The following is a 20,761-nucleotide window of genomic DNA, read 5'->3' as shown; positions in this document are numbered from 1 at the left end:
AAATACTTGACTGAGATGCTTTATAAGGGCTTGTCTTTTTCCTCCATCAAAATTCTTGTCTCAGCCATTTCAGCTCATTACAGCACAGAACCTCTCCTCTTCTCTCACCCACTGCTCAAGCAGCTCCTCAGAGGGGCCAAAAATTTAAGACCACCCAGGAGAGCAACAATTCCAGCCTGGGATCTTCACTTTGTCTTGGAGAAACTCACTCTTCCACCTTTCGAGCCAGCTGCTACTGCAGATTTACAATTTCTTTCCTGGAAAACAGCTTTCCTTTTAGCGAACACTTCTGCAAGAAGGGTATCTGAATTACAGGCCCTTATGGCAGTGGAACCTTTCATCATCTTTCATGCGGACAGGATGTCCCTCAGAACCAATCTCTCCTTCATGCCCAAGGTGGTATCTAGTGTGGCTCTTAATCAGTCCATTCATTTGCTAACCTTCTTTCCCAATCCACAGGATAAAGGGGAACGGATACTGCACTCTTTACATGTGCACAGACAGCTTAGATTCTACTTGGACAGGACTAAACCTCAAAGGAAATGTCAACTGCTGGTGACATTTGCTGCAGGGACAAGAGGGGAAGCTATTTCAAAACAAACCATTTCAAAATGGATAGGCCACTGCATTCATTTCTGCTATAAGCACCATGGAAAACCTATTCCACAGTGCATCAGACCCCACTCAACCAGGGCTGCATCTACCTCTACAGCCTTTCCCAGGGGTGTCCCTACTAGGGACATCCTAGAAGCTACTACCTGGAGTTCTGTACATACTTTCACCAAGCATTATCATTTGCCAATTTTCTGTAAATCCAGAGCTAGTTTTGCCACTACAGTCTTGCAGGGCCTTATAGCTGGTCCTAATTCTATTTAAATTCCTCCTCCCAACCTTAGCTTTGGGAATCTAGCCAAATAAATGAGCTGCTGCAGTGAACATGAAGAAGAGAAGTACAGTTGTGTACACTTAACATAAATGTAGATGTTCGAGTGTATTCACTGTTGCAGTCCTGGTTACCCTCCCTCCAGCCCCCATTCTTCTTTTGGCTATACCTCTACTCTCTTACTATACTCTGAAAGCTTTTTGGTGTATTTGCTTTTTTGTTGGTGGTATATCCTTGTAGTTATAGATATATTTGCTTCCCATTAGGGGGACACCTGACATCTGGGGCAAGAAAAACTGATGTATGGTGTCTGCTGCATGTTTTATATCCCTGACGTCATGGAAGAAGGGACAGCAATTGACGCACGACCCAAGACTTTGTTAATCAGGCCGACTGAGGGCTTCTGCAAGCAGATAACCCAAATGTAATGACTGCAACAGTGAATACACTCTAACATCTACATTTATGGTAAGTACTTTTTTGAAGGACTGCTGCTCTTGTTTTATAGTTTTGTTTAAATTCTTTCTTGTGTTTTCCTTGAGGAAATGTTTTGTTTTACTGTCTTTCTGTTTCTTGTGTTTCAGGTTTTGGAGAAGGTAGATGTAGAGCAGAAAATGAGTATTCGTTTTTTGCACTGATAGTGTCCCAGACGACTCCTGCTGCCAGCCGTAGGAACACTACTGCCTGCCAGAACTTGCTGTTGAACTGTCCAATATAGAAAGAATAGAGCCTTTTAGTAGTTAACATCATTCTGTTATGTGCAAAGCACAGGTCCTCAGCACTGGAACCAAGCTTAAAAGGGACATTTTCATTTTGGGCAGATTTGTTGGTTTTTGTTCTACACTGTGCAATATTTCTGATATCCTTCTGGGCATTTTTTAAAAATTTTTTTTTGTTTTAATCCTAGACACTGGTGCAACTGATTTCCTTTGTGTTGTAAACATTAGATTCATTAAACATTTTGTGGTTTTGAAGTTTTTAAATAGCAGGTCTTCGTGTTTAATTATGAAACTGCATGTGTGTAGGGAACTGAGAAAGTGTCTTTGAGGAAGGATGTGTGTATTAAAGCTTTCCTGTAAATATGGCCTGATACAACCACTACATTATGTGCAGCATAACAAAGCACAGTAATATTTTTCAGTCGTACTGCTGTTGTACATGTTTGTCAACTTCCCTTTTCTTTTAATAGTAAATGACTAAGTATATATAGTTTTTTTTCTAAATACCTGGACCAGTTTTTAGGCATAACTTTTTTTCATCATACTTGTCCTCCCATTTTCTGCACACTTTCTTACCTGTGTACTTAAGCACTTCAAATAAGGTGGCTACTCCGAGTGAGTCTTTGAGGGCCTATTTTTCTTTTGTAGACTGTCTCCGTATTACCGTTCATGCTTGTGTTTGCTTACTCACTTTTCAGTAGCAAGCTTTGAGTGCACAGAATTGCTGGGATTAATTAACATACTAATTTCTGTCAGTTTTCAGAATCTGTTTAGTGAAATTGCACCGCATAAGAATTCAGGTAGCCAAGGAAGTGTTCACTTAAACATACAAATAGAACTATTTTTGAACAGTGTGCATTTTGGGACCAATAAATTCAAACCAGTACATAGTCGGCTGGATGAGTGCTTGATTTAATTTACCTTTTCTTTCTCTTGCTCTGATTTTGAAGCTGTATCTAATCCTGCCTCATGGCATTTTAATTCATTTGTATACATTTCTTTTTGTTTTCTTTCCTTTTGTGTAGCCAGATATCACTTGACATGTACTTTAAGGGGGATCAGCAGCTCACATATTTGTTATTGAGTAAAAATAACTGTTCTTGAAGCCTTGTGTAGTTTTGGTAGCCCTAAACCTATATTAAGGAATCTGAATTTAAAATGCGAGTGTCAGATATGATTTTCCCATTGTGCATACTTTAACTACATCACGTTTTTAATGACAGAACTTTCACAGTATTACATTGTGTTTATTATTGTATAGATGGGAAGAATTTTTCTGTTGAATTTTGATCATACAGCAGCTGCAATCTAGTGGGGTTTTTTTTGTTTTTTTTAATTATAAAGCAGTTTTGATTTCCTCATTTTAATTTTTACATACTGTGCTGTTACTATGTGTGGTAGACTTATTTCGGCATGCACTGCTGATAAAACCATTTCATAATTTTGGTTAGTTTATAATGTGGTTTGATATCAAGAATGATTTCTTAACAAGTGAACTATTGATTTCATACTTTGTATCAGGTTCCTTTATTAAATAGATTATATTTTGGGTGCTTTGTTCTGTCACTGTACTTTTTTAAACCCGATTTCTGTTGTAGAATCCATGTACTTCAGTTTTATACTGGAGAGATCCACTTCTGATCTTTAAAAATATGGAACTGAGAACTATTAATCTCTGAACTTTTCTATGACCTCTGATTTATGATTCATTTTTTGGATTCAATGTCGTCTTTTTTTTTTTTTTTTGTCCGTTCCTGAACTGATGGTTCTCGGCGGATCTGACCCTTCGGTCTGCCCTTGGCCACCTGACAGAATTTAGTCTGCATAGCTTGCTCTACTCTTACCCATACGCCTCCATCTACTCAGGAGTTACCTCTGATCAAGTTTGCCACTTTAGCAATAAGATATGGTCACTGTTAGCTCAAGCAATTTTCTTTTGAGATGTATTCATTGGGAAAATTATCTCTTAATTTGGTTCTATTGCTCTTATCTCCTCCCCTTATTTGTAAGAAAGAAAAAAAAAAAAAAAAAGCTACCTTTTTTCTAACTTCAATAGATTTGATTTTCTCCAGAACACTTGTCTTCGAGGCTTCATTCTCCCTTTCTGCAAGGGATGCCTCGGAAAGCTTCCTGTGTACCATCTACTTAGTCTTCCCTAAGGTCATCCAGGGGGCTATCAGAAGTGGATGTGGACAGCATGATGAGGCAATTGCTCAGAACTCAAATTCAGTTTGGTATTTAACTGGCTCAGTCTCCCATCGACCTGTGAGCCTTTCTGACACTCAACCCCCCAGGGTTTAGCTCCTACTTCAATCCTTCCAGTGGTTTTGGAGTTTTCAGACGGAAGATTTCTGAGCATGTCGGTGTAGGATCTGAAAACCTTTACTTTCTTAGACTCCAACACTTTGTGTCCCAGACGGGTGTGATCTTGTCAGATCCAGAAGTATCTCTGGGCCGTAGCATCAGTGCCAGATCCAGTGGGTTGGGATAGACTCAGATTGGTTTTGGAGCATTCCCTTCCTCTTAAAGCTTCAACACTAGATAGCTCGGCTCAGAACCTTGTTGCAAAAATGGTACTTGAGGATAATTTTTCAACCCTCGCAGGCTTCAGATCCGATGGGGGTGAGACTGAGATCCTCATTAGCATTGCCTTTTGAGGTAATGGAGAGCGTGTTCACCTCTTTGTTGGAAAAGACACCCTTTTCCCCCCTTCGGTCCACCTTTCACTCAACTGTCTACTGTGGAAGCTGGGTCTCTCTATACTACCCCATCAGGACAGTCGGTCAGGTCAAGCCTTGAAACTGTCCTCATTCAGGCCACTGCTGGCACTTCTGAGTCCTCTCCAAAGCCTGCCACCAAAGAGCTCCCTCTGAAGCAAACATGCAAGAGGAGACACCTTATTTGACCAAGGTGCTAGTTCTTCTACGGTCAAGGTCCAGCTGGCTGCAATCTTTCACTGTCATGTCGGGAGTGATCTCGGCCCTTTGACTTCGTCTAAATTATGTAAGACCTTCCTAAAAGGCGCTTTCCTTTTGAGGCCTTCAGTTAAGCATGCAGTCCCTCCTTGGGACTTAACCCTTGTTCTTCAGTCTCTGACAGCTCCTCCTTTTGAGCCTGCATCTTCAGTGGATCTGAAATACTTATCTTGGAAGACAGATGTCCTTCATGGATGCATCTGCAGTCATAACAACTGGGTTGTCCTGTCAGCCAGGCAGCGGCCAGTCGGGCAAATTCAAAGGTCCGGGGGTCCGGCTGATGTCGCCACTTCACCCCACGTCATCTCTCTGGCGGGCCGGTAATATAAGCATCAGCCGCGCCCATTTCCCCAGTCTTTCTTGCAGGGCGGCGAAGCAGAGAAGCTGTTCAAGTAAGCGCCGGTCCGGTCGGATCCAGACTCCTCTTTACTTCTTCTTGGCTAACAAAAATCTGAACAAAGGACAAGTGGATTTTACGAACCACAAATTTCTACTCCCTTCCATGGAAAGCAAATTCCACCAAGAAACATAGAACCTCATTCTTACAGGGCGACAGCCACACAGCCAGCCTTCTCTTCGAGGTGTGGCTACCAAAGACATTATTGAGGCTACTTTGGGACCTCCGTGCATACATTTGCCAAGCATCAGATCCCCAGGGTTTTGCCACTGCTGTACTGTGCTGGGATCCTAAACACCATAATACATACTTACCTTTCCTCCCCTCCCCTTGGCTGGTATATCTACCCAGTTGTTTAGGACTGCAGATGCATCCATGAAGGACATAGTACAGTTTTGGATAGCATCTGCAGTCAGGATCCTCCCTCCCTCCCTTCCCCTGTGTGGGTGTTTTACCCTTCTAATAGCTAGCTAGCTAGTGGGGACTTTCATCATGGTGTATTTGTTTGTATTTATGTACATACATGCTTTTTTTGTGTTTACCTCTATTTTTGAAACACATTGGCATCTATCAATTTTTTTTTAGCTAGAGGGGCTTCTGGCATCTGGGGCAAGAAACACTGTTTTTCTTGTTGCCATCATTTCGGCCAGAAGGGTTTCGGAACTTCAAAATCTGTGTGCCAAGCCACCGTACTTAATATTTTACAAATAGTTTCACTCAGGACCAATCCCTCTTTTCTGCCCAAAATTGCTTCGGAGTCCAATATCAACCAATCTATTAATTTACCAGTATTCTTTCCAAATGCCAGAATAAAGGTGAATACAAGCTACATTCTCTAGACGTACATAGGCAAATGTGGTTTTATTTGCACAGGACAGCTGATCACAGGAAATCAGACCAGCTTTTTGTATCCTTTGCTAAACCCACTTTGGGAAAACCTGTATCAAGTCACCTTGTCCAGATGGATTTCACAATGTATTCTTCTGGCTTATGAGACTTCGGGCCGGTCTGCACCTCAAGATGTCCATGCCCATTCTACTCGATCAATCTCTACCTCTGCTGCTTTTCGATCTAGGGTGTCGTTGGATGACATTTGTTCAGCAGCCACTTGGGCGTCACCTAATACATTCATAAACCATTACAAATTGGATATTGTCTCTAGAGGGAGAGCATCCTTCGGCTCTGCAGTGCTCCGGAACATCCTTCCATGAGGACCTCCCAAGAATTAGGTAGCTGGGGACTCTGTCCCATAGGTTGATGCACAAATGAAGTTAACTACTTCAGATTAAGAAGTTATGTACTCATCATAACGTTCCATCTGAGTAGGTAAACTTCATTTGTCAGCAACCGACCCCCCCCCTCCTTCCCCCTGATCCATATGGATACTCAAAGCAATACTGCTTGTCTTGAGGTTGCAGTTTGGAGGTGGTTCTTTGGTTCTATATGTTTCTGCTTATGAGCAAACTCGATGTGAGGTCAGGAAGGGATAGAGGGGGGTTATGGGTAAAGGGGAGGAGCTTGGAGCTCGGATCTTAGCTGTTTGAAGCTGCCGGCTCGGATCCGATACCCATAGGTTGCTGACAAATGAAGTTTACCTACTCAGATGGACCGTTAGGGTGAGTACATAACTTCTTATTTCCTTCCACTGATAGTCTGTAATATTTTAATCCTGTACTGTATTGCCTTAAATCTAATTTTGCCTTATATGCTTATTATTCTCATTCAGTATTTGTTATAAAATCTACTTTTTGTGGTTTAACAAATTTACTGTTCAACCTCCGCATATATATTCAGTGTCAACATTGGACTTGTATATGCAAGTTGATGCGAGTTCGGTAACACAAACATTTGTCTAGCATCATCCCACTTTACCTCATCTCCTTTTATCTTTTGCTTCCAAAAATCTCAGATGTTCGTGTTACCCTGCTGCAGTCATCACACTTAGGTTATTCTGTCATCAGGCGGTCCCACAGTCGGCCTGAATTCCAAAGTCTTGGTCCGGCGTTGGTTGCTGTCGCTTCTTCCCTGACGTCAGTGCGCCAGGGGTATACAAGAGGCATCCGATGCCATTTTCTTCAGTCTTTCTTGCTGTGCGGTGCCCGAAGCAGAAGCAGTTCGCAAGTGCCGGTCAGCCGACACCTGAGATTTTCGAATAGTTTCAGTCCGAAGTCTTCAAAGCTAAGTACCCCATTGGGGAACCTTTTCTTGCCTCAGTCCGATGTCAGAAAAAGTTAACAATTGCATTTCTTGTGGGAAGCAAATACCACATAAGGACTTTCATTCTTATTGTATACCTTGCCTAGGCCCGGACCACGATGTCACTGGTTGTCGGTTTTCTGCTAGGTTCAATAAGCGAACTATAAAGTGACGCTTTGATTTCGCACAACACTACTTCGGTAGGAAATTTAATTACACTATGCCGTCGGAGCAACCAACCACCGGCATGCATAAAAAACGCAAAGATAAAGACGGGCAGCCTAGATCCAACCCAGACTCCGAGGCCTCGGCTGGACCGGTCGCTGGTTCTCCGGTTTTCAGTGAGGCGCCTACGCAGCCCCTGGCTACCGCAGAATCGGAACCCCAGACCACTTCGGAATCTCTAGCAGAGAGTTCCAGACCGACGCAGCCATTTTCTTTAGGCCCTACCGACGACATTGAAGAAGGAAATGCCGGTGCTGTAGAAACACCTTCGGTTTCAGAAGGTGTCTTCAGACAGACTACTCTCACCATAAAATCTTATGCTAAGCTTAAGACTCCTCTAAAACCAAAAAAAGACTGCACTTCAGTCTCCAGTTCAAGGCCCCATGCGTAAGAAACAGATGCTTAAAATGGCTGAAGATTTGATTTCTTTAATCAGGGGTTCCCAACCCCCCCCCCCCGACAAAAGACCTAGACAAGAGGAGGATTATGCCTCCTCTGGTCAAGTGTCTGTTTCCTCCGGCTCCTCTGAGGAACAGGATTACTCCTTTCCCCCTTCTGAAGATTCTGATGTTGAAGATTCCATTCCCTCAGCTTCTCACCCTGAAGACTATTCCTTTAGGGAAACCTTACATACCATGAGGGAACATTTCCTCTGGGAAGGTCAGGACTACTCAGACTCAAAGAAAAGGCTCCAAGAGTTTCTTTTGCTCCCCCAGCACAGACCACTTGCTATCCCCCCAGTTTTAGACATTGTGGATGATGTTTACTTAGAATCTAGTCTAAATCCAGATTCTCTGCCTCCTGCTCCAGCCAAACCAGATACTATAGAGTGCCTGACTCTCACACAAATTCCTCTACAAAAGCCCTGTTGTTGATCCAGAGACAATCTCCCAGGGTCCCAAAGGGGCTAAGGCTTCTATGGCTAAAAATCCTGTACCCTCTGAAAGGGACTCCAGAGCACTAGATAGGTGGGGGAAGAAGGTTTACACCTCAGCTACTCTAGCTATGAGAGCACTAAATTGTCAATTTAACATGCTTAAATACCAGCAATCCCTAATGTCTCAAATGAAACAAAAGATGAGCACGCACCCTCAACAGTCTGAATTCAAGGAAGTGCAGGATCTGTTGCATGCAGCTGAACAGATGGGCAAACCTACTTTACAATGTGGATTTGATTCCTTGGAAGCTTCCTGTAGAGCAGCTGTTACTGGGTCTGTTATACGTAGGCATGCTTGGTTAAATGAACAAACTCTGCCTGATCATGTTAAAGCAAAGTTACTAGATGCACCCTTACAGCAGGATGTCTTATTTGGGGTTAAAGCAGAAGAGGTTTTAAAGAAAATGGAGGATAAGGCAAAATCTATGCAGACGGTCAAAGATTTCTTACAGGTACAGCCCCCACACTTCAGCAGAAATTGGCCAACAAAAAATTGGTCCTTTCCAGCTTCTGACAGACCACAGAGGGGTAAATACAGGCGCCCAAGGGGCAGAGGACAAGCATAAATCCCTTACAAACCTGGCCAATGGGGCACTGCAACACAGAAGGGAGGAGAAGACCGGTCCCAAACTACTAGAAGGCAAACACAATGACTTACACCTCAAACTGCCAAGCAAAACTCTCTTGGCAGCTCCCTTGGGAGGAAAATTAGCACTTTTTGCAGACAACTGGCGCATTGTCACAAAGGACAAATGGGTCCTAGACATTATCTCACAAGGATACAGATTCCATTTCCACACCTTACCAAGGATAAAAGGAATGCCAAACCTGCCACAAAATCAGTGGGCAGAGGCACAAAAACAAATTACAGCTCTCATGGACATGAGAGCCATTCAACTGGTACCTACACAGGAACAAGGCCAAGGATTTTACTCATGGCTCTTTCTAGTCCCCAGAAAGGACAATGCTTGGAGACCCATTCTGGACCTTTCAATTCTAAACACCTTCTTGCAAGTACCCAAATTCAAGATGCTAACACTAAAGCAGCTTCTTCCCATGTTGGGCAAGAAAGCTTGGCTAGTAACGTTGGACCTCAAGAGGCATACCTGCATGTCCCTATCAGACAAAATTGCAGAAGATACCTCCATTTCATTGCAGGTTCAACCCATTACCAATTCTCAGCACTGCCCTTTGGCTTATCTACTGCACCCAGGGTCTTTACAAAATGCCTGGCACCAATAATTGCATACTGCAGACAGAGGAATTCAAATATATCCATACCTGGCCGACTGCCTCATCCAAGCAGAAAGCAAGGACATTCTCTTGCATCTGGCTTTTGTAAAACACCTAAGTTGCCTAGGGTACACAGTAAACGAAAAGAAATCAAAACTAGTGCCCTCACAAAATGACATTCCTGGGTGGCAGCTTGAATACAACAGCCCAGATGGCTTATCTGACGCCAGACAAACTACAACTAACTCAATACTTCAAAACAGTGGCAACAAAGACCCAAATCCCTGCAAGAAAAAATTCTGCAGGCCTTGGGCTTCATGGCTTCTTGCATACTTCTAATACCATTTGCAAAACTGCATATGAGGAAATTACAGTGGTACCTAAAAGGCGTATGGACTCAACACAGCCACAGCTTGGAAACAATGATACCTCTCATTCCCTGCCTTCAACAGGAGTTTCTATGGTGGTCACAGGCATGTCACCTCAACAAGGGTCAGCCTTTCACCTTACCCCCAGCCAAGCAAACTATGACAACAGATGCATCCGACTATGCCTGGGGGGCACACATTGCAGGATGGTGCGTTCAAGGCACATGGACTGCAGATCCAAAGGAATCTGCACATCAATTAAAAAGAAATGCTAGCTGTACAGAATGCCCTGACAGCCTTCAAGGACCTCTTACATCCAGGACAGCCTACAATAAGGACAGACAACACCACAGTAATGTGGTACATAAACAAACAAGGGGGTACACACTCCTACCCTCTATGCAGGCAAGCAATGACCTTGTGGAGCACAGCACTGGCTTACCAAGTTCAATTACAAGCTCTATTCCTGCCAGGAAAAAAGAACACATTGGCAGACGACCTAAGCAGAAACATCATGGATCCCCACGAGTGGAAACTGGATCCACAGGTATTTGCAATGATAACTCAAAAATGGGGGCACCCAGACATAGATCTGTTTGCCAGCCTCCAAAACTATCAGCTAACAAAATTTTGCACAAGGACGTTTCACCATCAAGCTTGGAAAGTGGAAGCACTCTCATTCAGTTGGAAAATGCTGATAGTATATGCCTTCCCTCCACTGCCCCTTCTCACAAAGGTGCTGCAGAAAGTCAGGATGGAGAGACCCTGAAATGATGCCCATTGCCCCAGACTGGCCACGCCAGCACTGGTACCCACTATTAAGGAATATGGCCCAGGGCCCACCATGGATTTTACCACAAATTACTCATCTGCTCACACAGCAAGACAGTCAGATCCTACACAGCCAGCTCAAAACCTTACATTTGGCTGCATGGCAAATCACCTAAGCAACCAGCCAGCTCCTCTTTCTCAAGCTGTTATGGAGGTTATTCTGGAAGCCAGGAGGGCCCAGCACCAGGAAAGCCTACTCAGACAAATGGAAAAGGTTTTGCGCCTGGAACCAAGCTAAAGGCCAAAATACCCTTCAGCCGGACATACCTCAGATTCTACAATATCTAACTGAGATGTTACACAAAGGCCTTTCTTTTTCATCTATTAAAATCCACGCCACAGCTATTTCAGCTCACTACAACATGGATCCTCCCTTATTTTCACATCCACTTCTAAGGCAGTTTCTCAGAGGGGCCAAAAACATTAGGCCTCCCAGGAGAGCACCAACACCAACTTGGGACCTCAATTTTGTTCTGGAAAAACTTACGCTACCTCCTTTTGAACCAGCTTTCTCACTGACTTAAAGTTTATATCATTGAAGACTGCCCTGCTGCTAGCAATTACTTCAGCCAGAAGAGTCTCAGAGCTTCAGGCACTAATGGCAGTAGAGCCTTTCCTCATTTTCCATCAAGACAGAGATTCTCTACGAATTAACCCCTCTTTTATGCCTAAGGTGGTATCCAGTGTGGCTCTAAATCAAACCATCCATTTTACCCACCTTCTTTCCAAATCCACAGAACAAGGGAGAAAGACTCCTGCATTCCTTGGACATTCACAGGCAGCTACGTTACTACTTGGATAAAGCTAAGATTTTCAGAAAATCTGACCAGCTTTTTGTATCCTATGCTATAGCATCTCAAGGAAAGGCGATCTCAAAACAGACCATTTTCAAATGGATAGGACATTGCATACGTTTTTGCTACACCCACCATGGAAAACCAGTTCCTGCTAGCATAAGGCCCCATTCTACCAGGGCAGCACCTACATCTACAGCCTTCCTCAAGGGGGTCCCAACCAAGGATATTCTGGAAGCTGCAACTTGGAGTTCAGTACACACCTTCACCAAACACTATCACTTACCACTTTACTCTAAGACTAGAGCTGGCTTTGCCAATGCAGTTTTGCAGGGCCTTCTAGCCTCCTCTAACCCTGTTTGATTCCACCTCCCATCCTTAGCTTTGGGATTCTACTCAAGTGTGATGACTGCAGCAGGGTAACACGATGAACATAGTACAGTTTTGTACCTACCATAAATGTAGATGTTCGAGTGTATACCCTGATGCAGTCCAGGTTACCCTCCCTCCATCCCCTCTGACCTAACTAAAACCTTTCTATACCTTAAAATTTGATGCAACCTTTGTGGTGTATTTGCTTATAGCTGGAGGGATGTTTTGCTTGTGATAAACTTTTATTATTGGTACTATCTACTGACCTCCTTTTGGGGGGGGGCACCTGACATCTGGGGCAAGAAAAACTGAAGAAAATGGCATTGGATGCCTCTTATATACCCCTGGTGCACTGACGTCGGGGAAGAAGAGACAGCAACCGACGCCGGACCAAGACTTTGGAATTCAGGCCGACTGCGGGACCGTCTCACAGGATAACCCAAGTATGATGACTGCAGCAGGGTATACACTCGGACATCTACATTTATGGTAGGTACAAAACTGTACTTTCTCCTGCAAATGCTCTTCCATTTTCTTCTGTATCTTTATTACTCACTGTGGTGTAGTCCTTTTGGTTTTGTATTTTTCCAAGTTCTAATTTCCTTTAAAGACTTCATAGTTTTATGTATATAAGGCTGTGTATGTTCCTTTCATAAATCTGTCCAGTGTGAGCCTGTAATTGCTTCATTGGGTAATGTACATCTTCCCTTCTATTTGTGAGTCCTGATCAAATGCATTAATCCAAGCTGTGTAGCCTTGTAGTGCATCTCAGATTGGAAGTCCTAAGCAGTCCTGTTTTCTATGTCTACTTTTTCCCTATTGCATTTTTTTAATGCCACAAAAAACTTAATTTCTTTCGTAATCTTCTGCATTTAATCTCTTGGTTGATTCATTCAAATCTGATCTACATAAAAAACAGTGGGACCAAAAACCTCTTAATCACTTGGATCTTGTTGCCATTGTCCAAAAATAATTTCTGTACTTTTATCTTGCTTCTAATCCTGCAAGTAATTTCTTTTCACATTTCTTTAGCTACTTGCTGAGCATCTCATTTCAACCAAACTCCCAAGGATTCCTTCTTATGACCCCACAAAAAGGGAAAGCTGTGTACCAAGTCATGTGTTTGGGCATACCTCGATACTATATAGAGCCTTTGTATTTGCTTTATTTTACTTTATATCCTGTTGTAGTAACGGAATATTTTAGTTTATCAAATATTACCAGTGTGGAGCATGATATAAAAAGTGTCCACAAAAATGGCTATTTTCTCCCTAATATTTCCCTGTTTTTATCTAGTTAACACTTGATTGCCTTTTGTGTCTGGCTAATTGTTCTAAAGCAGAGTAATGATAGTTGGACACCCCCTGCCTAGTTCCTGTTGTAATGGTAGCTAAATGTTTTTAGACAGCCCACCTTTGCATGTCACCCTAACTTGAGTTTTTCTGTAGATATTCAGTAATAATGTCTGTATTTGTGAAATCTCAAGTGGCTGAGATCTCTTCAAGGTCCATTTGTGCTTGTTTATAGCTTTGTCATTATTTTTATAAAAACATCATAAAAACTTTATAGTCATGATTTAGAATTGTGACGAACTAACTTGTAAAGCAGCAGCAATCCCCACTCAGAAAATTATTAAAAAGTACTAGCCAGAGTTTCATCTTGTGTTCTGCCTTTTTCTACACTTCTGTCTGCAATCCATCACTTTGGAGGTTTCTTATATTTTGATTACCAATTGCCTAATTTCGGGGTCTTTGTTTATGTTGTTAACCTTTGTTTCTTGTGTTAACTGCTGATGTTATATAATTGTCTAATACACTATAATTTTCTGTGTTTTGCTCTCAACGTCTGCATTTTACCTATAATGTACTGCAATAGTTTAACATTGCATTCATAATTTTTTCCCCAGAGACTACGTCTACTCTACCGTTGTCCTAATTCACAAATTCTAGTTCTCCTTTCAACCTTTTGTCGCATACTTTCTGTACCCCTACTTGCAGTAATCCCTATTGGTACTTTCTTCATTCCCAGGTTGGCTTAGTACGTAGAACACTTTGTTATTTTGTCACTTTAAATTTTATTTAATTTTCTGTAGGTTGCTCATTTCTGCAACTAGTGCACATTTTTTAACACTTCCCCTTTATCTTCAGTAGATCTCAAATGTTGTAGCGGTTTTCAAAAGCTCAGACTTGTTAACTACCTAACGAAAGTGGCTTCATCCTCTTGTAATAAGTCAGTTTATCCTATGAATGCAAGCTGCATTCCAATAACACTAGAGACAAGAATATGTCAATCTGCAGTCAGTCTTCCATTCTGAGGCCTAATAACAAATGTGACTTAACAGCTTACACTATCAAACCAATTTTGTCACTGGTATCTACTAATTTCAATCCAGCCACGGTGGTACAGCGGTTGCGTTGTTGCCTCACAGCAAGAGGTTCTCCCGTTCAATTCTCAGCTAGTGTGTGGGGAGTGCCTTCTGTGTGGAGTCTGCATGTCCTCCCCGCAGTCGAGTGGTCTCTGAAAGACATGCGTGAATGGGCATGCCTTTGCTGAAGGTTGGGCATCGGGCTGGCAAGTCGGCACCATAAAAATCTACTGCCAATCATTAGCGGACTGGAGTTCTGCTGTGTCGACCCCTTACCGGGAAAAGAAAAAAGACAAACAATAACCACATTTACTAATTTCATTCCATAGGTCACTGTTACAGAACTCCAGTACTATTTGGTTATTTTGCCAAAATAGCATGGACTTGTGATGGGTAACATTGCCAAAACCTTCCATACAGCCATATGACCTTACCAGGTGGGAGTAAGGGTGCATAAGCAGACATGAGCATGAACTCCTCAGATTGCCTCTATGCTAGTCTGAATGCAGGTCTCACAGCCATGTGTCTGTTCTTCACTTGGTCATTGGTCTTGTCATTGCCTTTGCTTATTCAGATAAGTGCTCTGTTGGGGAACCTTAATTTTTTACTTCTGTTAAATGTGTACTAAAGTGATGCGAGTGCAATTGGCAGATTCCGTGTAAGGCTCTCCACTTCCACTGCCTGTTTAGTATTGGAGCCGAACACAACTATAAGATATGTCAGATGTGATAAATTGTTACCTTGGTAAATACCTATTTAGAGAAACTGCTCTTGAAGCACCTCGCTCAGTCTTAAATGGCAGAACCTTTGAAATCTGATGTTCTGCTCATTCTTAAAAGAAACTCCAACAGCCTAGGTCTGAATCATAGTCTACCCTGTCAGACGTGAATGTAACCATTGAGGTACTGCAAAAGCATGTGGTGTGTCTTAATTTGTCAGGGTTCTGGTACCATAACCCCACCAGAGGCCACTATGCCATGTGACTCTCAAGTCTTATGAGCACTGGCATACAGTTGAGGAAACTAGGCTCATTATTTCTGAAGTACCAGAGGGAATCTCTGAAACTCAAACGCTGGTTCAGGGAGAAGTGCCCGAGTCTGATGGCGGATCCAACCCTTGGCATACCTCTGTTTTGTTAAAAAGGATATCGGTCCTAAGAAGAAACAGAAGGCAAAAAATGTTTCTCCTTCTCAGATGTCCCAGGGAAAATAATGGAATGTCGGTGCCTATTTAAGGCCATTTTCTCTGAAAGCTCCTTCCCTTTCTGTTGTATCTTTGATTTCACTCCTGAGACATGAGTCATCATCTGAGAAGGATGAGGCAGATTCGGACTAAGATGAACATTCCACGATATACTTTTCTCAGATTCACTTCCCAGGCCAAATAGTGTCTGATAATACTTTTATGCCCTGACTTGCCTGTTGAGGAAATCTCCTTTAGTGAAACCATCACAAAAATTATGTAGCATTTTGACTGGAACTCTAGCCAAAGTGTCTGATGATCAGAAGAGATGCTGCAGTTCACTGGAGGTTGGTACTCCTATGCCAGCATCAGTCCAGTTTTTGATACTTTCCTGGATGCATTTGCATTCACTTCTTTCTGCTTTGCCAGATTCTCCCAACCTCTGGCCCTTAAGAAACCTGATGGGTTCTGTAAAGTGTCTGAAGATTTAAATTCTTGTACAAAAATCCTTTGGTAGGCTGCTCAGTTTTTCCACAGACAAGCCTACCAAACTTTTACCAGCACCTACTACCCTACTGTCTGGTAGAGCTAGTAAAGCCATGGACAGGTAGATGTAGAAAGAAGGTTTACACCTCTACTGTGCTGGCTTTCAGAGCTTTGAATTGCCAAACACAAATGATTTAAATATCTGTCTGAGTGAAGTGGACAAAACCCTGTCTATCCATGAAGTCTCAAATAAAACAGCAGACTATTTCCATGGTGGGTCAGGTTACCCTGGTGGAAAGACGTGCTGTTAAGTGTAGCTATGATGCAGTGAAAGCTACTGCATCTGTTACCAAAAGATTTGCAAGAGTGTTTGTCCTTTCCTGAAGATATTGATGCCAAACTTTGATTTTCCTCCTTAATAGGAATCTGTTATATTGATCCCAGGGCTGGAAACTTGTTTAAATCCTTACAAGGTAGAAGTAAAATGATGCAAGATTTCTAGCAAATCCTCCTTACTTCTGTCCCCAGATATCAGAGGAACTACTCTAAGCTCTCCGAGACCATAGCCCTGTCCAGAAGGGCAGAAAAGTGCCAAGAAAGAGCTTTCGGGATAAACCTGTCCCTGTTGTAATATATTTGTGTCCTTTTCACATATTCATTTACCTGTTTTCTTTTCCTCCCTGTCACAGAATCTTTAGTTGCATCATAGTAATAAGTTTGAAGTCTTAAAATAAGTAGGACTTTTACTAGGCAGAGTGCAATATAGTACTCCTTCAGTTAAGTATAAACTTTCATTTTTTGATAAAAAGTGTTTGTTATACTGCTGTTTTATTATAAATGTAAAGTCATTTTCCTTGTCATGCTTACTGATTTCATTGGCCATAAGGTATCATTCAGAATACAGCTCACATTTGGGTTGTATTTGATCGTTTTACGTCTAAATGAAGTATCTAAGTACTATCCTCACTCAATGATCCCAGTACGTTTTTTTTTATTTTATGGAATCTCTGTTTAGTGTAAAAAATTCATAAATTTTATTTTATCCATCACTATAAAATAGTCAAGGGCTTTGCAGTAAATCTCAACTGTAAACATCCATAGTTTGCTTTTCTGCATTTGTTGATTTGGTTATTTGTTCCCCTGCCACCATTCCCTGCCTCCAGTTCTTTTTTTTTTTTTTTTAATTAATTTTTCATTAGTTCATCTTGTGCCTGTCAAGGGTCAGTGTAATCCCCCAGTGTGCCCATCTACTTCCAGGTCTGACAGTTCTCAGACTATCTGTATTCTAAGACCTGGGGCTGGCATGGAACCTAAGGGCGTCCTGGGAAATGATGCAATTGACTGCTTCCACTGGTGGGTTTTTACATTTATGAGCTACCCCTTGTTTTTCCCCTCCCCTGTGTTTTCCTGTTAAATAAGAGGGCTGCTTCCCTCTGTGGACCTCACCCCCCCATAGGGAGCACCTAGAACACAATAATAGTTTACTGCTTTATGGCATAGTTTTATTCTTCTGTTGGTCTGTAATCTTTTTCTGTTGGTGTTATCTTGGGTGCTTAGGCTGTAGACAGTTTGGCTGTAATGCCTGTCTTGGAGCCGAATCAGGTCAGGTCCTGGTAAGTTACCTTTTTGGGATCTGTAGATCCTAAAGTTTCTTCGGTCTAGTCTGCTTTGGCATTTGAGGCTTTTGAATGTGAACTCCAGATCGAGAGATCTCCTCATGCTTTCACTTGGCACCATCCTGATCATCTCTGGATTCTGAGGTCCTTCCTTCTGATCATCCTGTCATACAGGGATAGCCAGTTGCTTTGAATTTTGAATTGTCACCAGGTGAGTCCTCCTCTTACCTAGCTATCTACAGAGCCTTCCATCAGGGAAGAGTGTATTCCATCAAGGAAGGTGCTAACTTTAAGGAGGGGAAAGGTTCCCCAAGATTCCATTTTGTTTGAAGGAGCCATCTTCCATCCTAGAATTGATAACAATGGGAAGGGGGTTTGTCTACTGATGCTCCTTACCAAGAGGAGTCTATTCCTTGAGGCTTTTGGGGCTGATCCATATACTTCCTGGGTGGTCCCTCCTGCTGATTAACTTATTGATTTGGTCTCTTGGTGGCTGTGAAAGAAACCTGGCATAGTGGAGCTGATAGCATGCAAACTTGATAAAATTTTGGTACTCCCTGGATTAGGCCTAATTGGAGCCGTTGTCCTGCTCTTGAGTCATCATGGTTTTGGCAGCTATCTGAAGTGAACACCTGTGTCCATCCCTCTAACAGGGAGTCCAGGGCATTGGACAGGTTTGGAAAGTTGATTTGCATTTCAGCGACATTTGCTGTATATGTGCTGAATTACCTAGCTCATCTGACATGGAAAGCTCCTTGGTCAAGTCTCTCTGGAAATTAGTTCCTCTTGGGTAACTTGCCTGCTGACATACATAAGACTGTGGGGTTGCAGGTAACCACCCTCCAGTCTATAGCTGATGTCACTTGCTTACTATTAAATGCAGCTGATGGCACTTCAAGAGCTGCAGGCACTGCCATTGCAATTTACTGGCACACCTGGATGGGTCTTTGCAACTTTGTGGAGAGCTTCAAAATGTCCTTTTCAATTGACCTACTCTCTTTGGACCCAAGGGTAAAGCAATGCTCCCCAGAAGCGAACTGGATGGTAAACGCTGCCTGCTGAGGCCATCCAGTTTTCCATTCCCCAAAGGACTTTTCCCCCGAACCATAGGGGTGGAAAGAAGTAATGGTTTGACAACTAAGGGTTTCGATCAGGACACTTTTGTTGACAACCCTTAGGTTCAACAGACTTCACCTTGGAAGAGGGAGATAATTGTGCAGTTAAAAAGAACTGGTTCAAGGTTGTGGGGAGCACCCCAGCCATATCTGGTTACACTTCCTTCCACATGTGAAGACTACAAACTGAAGGCGTGAAAAGTAAAGGAGGCAGTGGATCAATATTCATTAAAGATAAATACACCTTGGGGATACCTGTTCAAGTCATTGCCAGCTGCAAGACCCCCTCCATGAATCAGAACACCCACTCTGCCTATTGAGATCTACTTGAGTCTATCAAGATGCATCTGAACACCATGATTTTGGGCAACTTTAACTACCTATCCATTGAGTGGGTAAATAACTCGTGCTCAAACCTACTTGCCCGAAGGTTACTTGACTTTAATTCCAATGCCCTGGATCAGCTGGTTGACACCCCCACAGCAGTTGCCAGCGTCCTCTATCTGGTGCTTACCAATATGGTGGACTGCTGTAGTACCCCCACTGTAAGGTCTTGGTGAGATCTGACACAAATCAGTCTCATACAAAGTAACTGTTACACCTGACCCCCCAGCAGCAACTAAAATAAAACTTCACCAAAGCAAATTATAATCTCTTATGGGATGGTATAAATAGCTTCCGTGCACCTGCCCCCTCAGATGGAACTGGCAGCTATGCAGAGTTCTTCACTAATGCATTATACAAACCCCTGTATAACTGCATGGACTCTGCTGTACCTATTGGGACCAAAACAAGCCCCTCAAGAAAAAGCAAACCTGCCTAGTAGGCAACTGCCATTAACAGGCTTTACAATAAGAGGAAGAAATTGCTGCCTAAGAGTAAGAGGGAGCTGGCCATAAACTGGAAACGCTCCCTCTTCAGCTTAAACAAGCAAATAAGACTTCTTGTGAAGTCCTCCAAAGCAAATTATGAATCCAAGTTAGCTTCCTCAACGAAGGACAACCGTAAGGCATTCTTTAGTTGAATGCGTAACCTAAAAGGAAAGGCGCAGATCTGTGCCATACTGGTAGTTAATGATTCCACATATACTGAGCCTGTCGACATAACTAACCTGTTGGCCAACAGGTACTGTGAAAACTTCACTCCTCTGTCCCTGCCACACTTACCATATGACATCCCTACTACCTGCCCCCCTACCTTGTATCTCTAAAGAGCAGGTTGTAAACGCCCTCTCTTAAGGCTAAGAACACAGCATCTATGGGATCCCAGTCTGTGCCCAACATGGGCTCCAACAAGAATTAGCAACACCATTTGGTACTTCTTTTTTTCGATCATAGTCTAAGCAGTGGCTTCATCCCAGCTGAATGGAAAATGCCCACCGTTATTCACTTGCACAAAGGTGATGCTTTCACTGACCCCGGGAACTATAGACCTATTAGCCTGACTAGCTATATCTACAAGGCCATGGAGTGAGTCATCATGAACCTTAAAGATGTAGGTAATCTCCAAACACCTGACCCTATTCAATTTGGATTTGTAAAGGGGAGAATCATACCTGTTAAACCTGGTGGACTTCAAGACAGTCACCAAGGCCTTGGATGAGGGGAAATCTATGCATATAGCCCACCTAGACCTAGCCAATGCATTTGACACTATCCCCCACTCATGCATCACTGATAAACTTATGCAACTAGGTACCAACCCTTGTATCGTTAGATGGGTTGCTAACTAGCTCACTGATGGATCCCATATAGTCAAAATAGGGGACTCCACCTCCAACAGCAGACCTGTACCCAGTGGTGCTCCACAGGGTTCAGTCGTAGGACATATGTTTGTAATCTATTTCTCTGAAGTACAAGCAAAAACTAAAGGTCTGTGGCTGGCACAGTTTGCTAATGAGTGCAAACTGGGAGTGATCATAGAATCTCCAAATGCATCCTACAAGAGGGTGTTACACAAACAAAGGATCGGTGCCAAAGTCATGGCTTTAAACTTAATGCAAAAAATGTATCATCATCCCTTTTGGTAAGGGCGAGGTTCCTGCTAATTACCACATCAATAGCAACG

The 20,761-nt window shown here is 42.7% G+C and overlaps 1 protein-coding gene across 1 annotated transcript in view; it reads left to right on the top strand.

The window, feature by feature from the left end:
• Positions 1–1,866, top strand: part of CHP1 (calcineurin like EF-hand protein 1) — a 234,686-nt gene extending 232,820 nt beyond the window's left edge. Inside the window, exon 7 of the mRNA XM_044074206.1 lies at positions 1,468–1,866. Within this exon, the coding sequence (XP_043930141.1) occupies positions 1,468–1,521 (54 nt within the window). The 3' untranslated portion in view covers positions 1,522–1,866. The remainder of the gene's footprint in view (positions 1–1,467) is intronic.
• Positions 1,867–20,761: the final 18,895 nt, after the last annotated feature.

This window comes from Protopterus annectens, chromosome 6.part0 (genome assembly GCF_019279795.1).
Source record: "Protopterus annectens isolate FY-2018-M chromosome 6.part0, PAN1.0, whole genome shotgun sequence".
Classification (NCBI taxonomy): domain Eukaryota; kingdom Metazoa; phylum Chordata; order Ceratodontiformes; family Protopteridae; genus Protopterus; species Protopterus annectens.
Note: the sequence above shows the minus strand (reverse complement) of the source record. Positions and strands in the feature narration are given on the sequence as shown.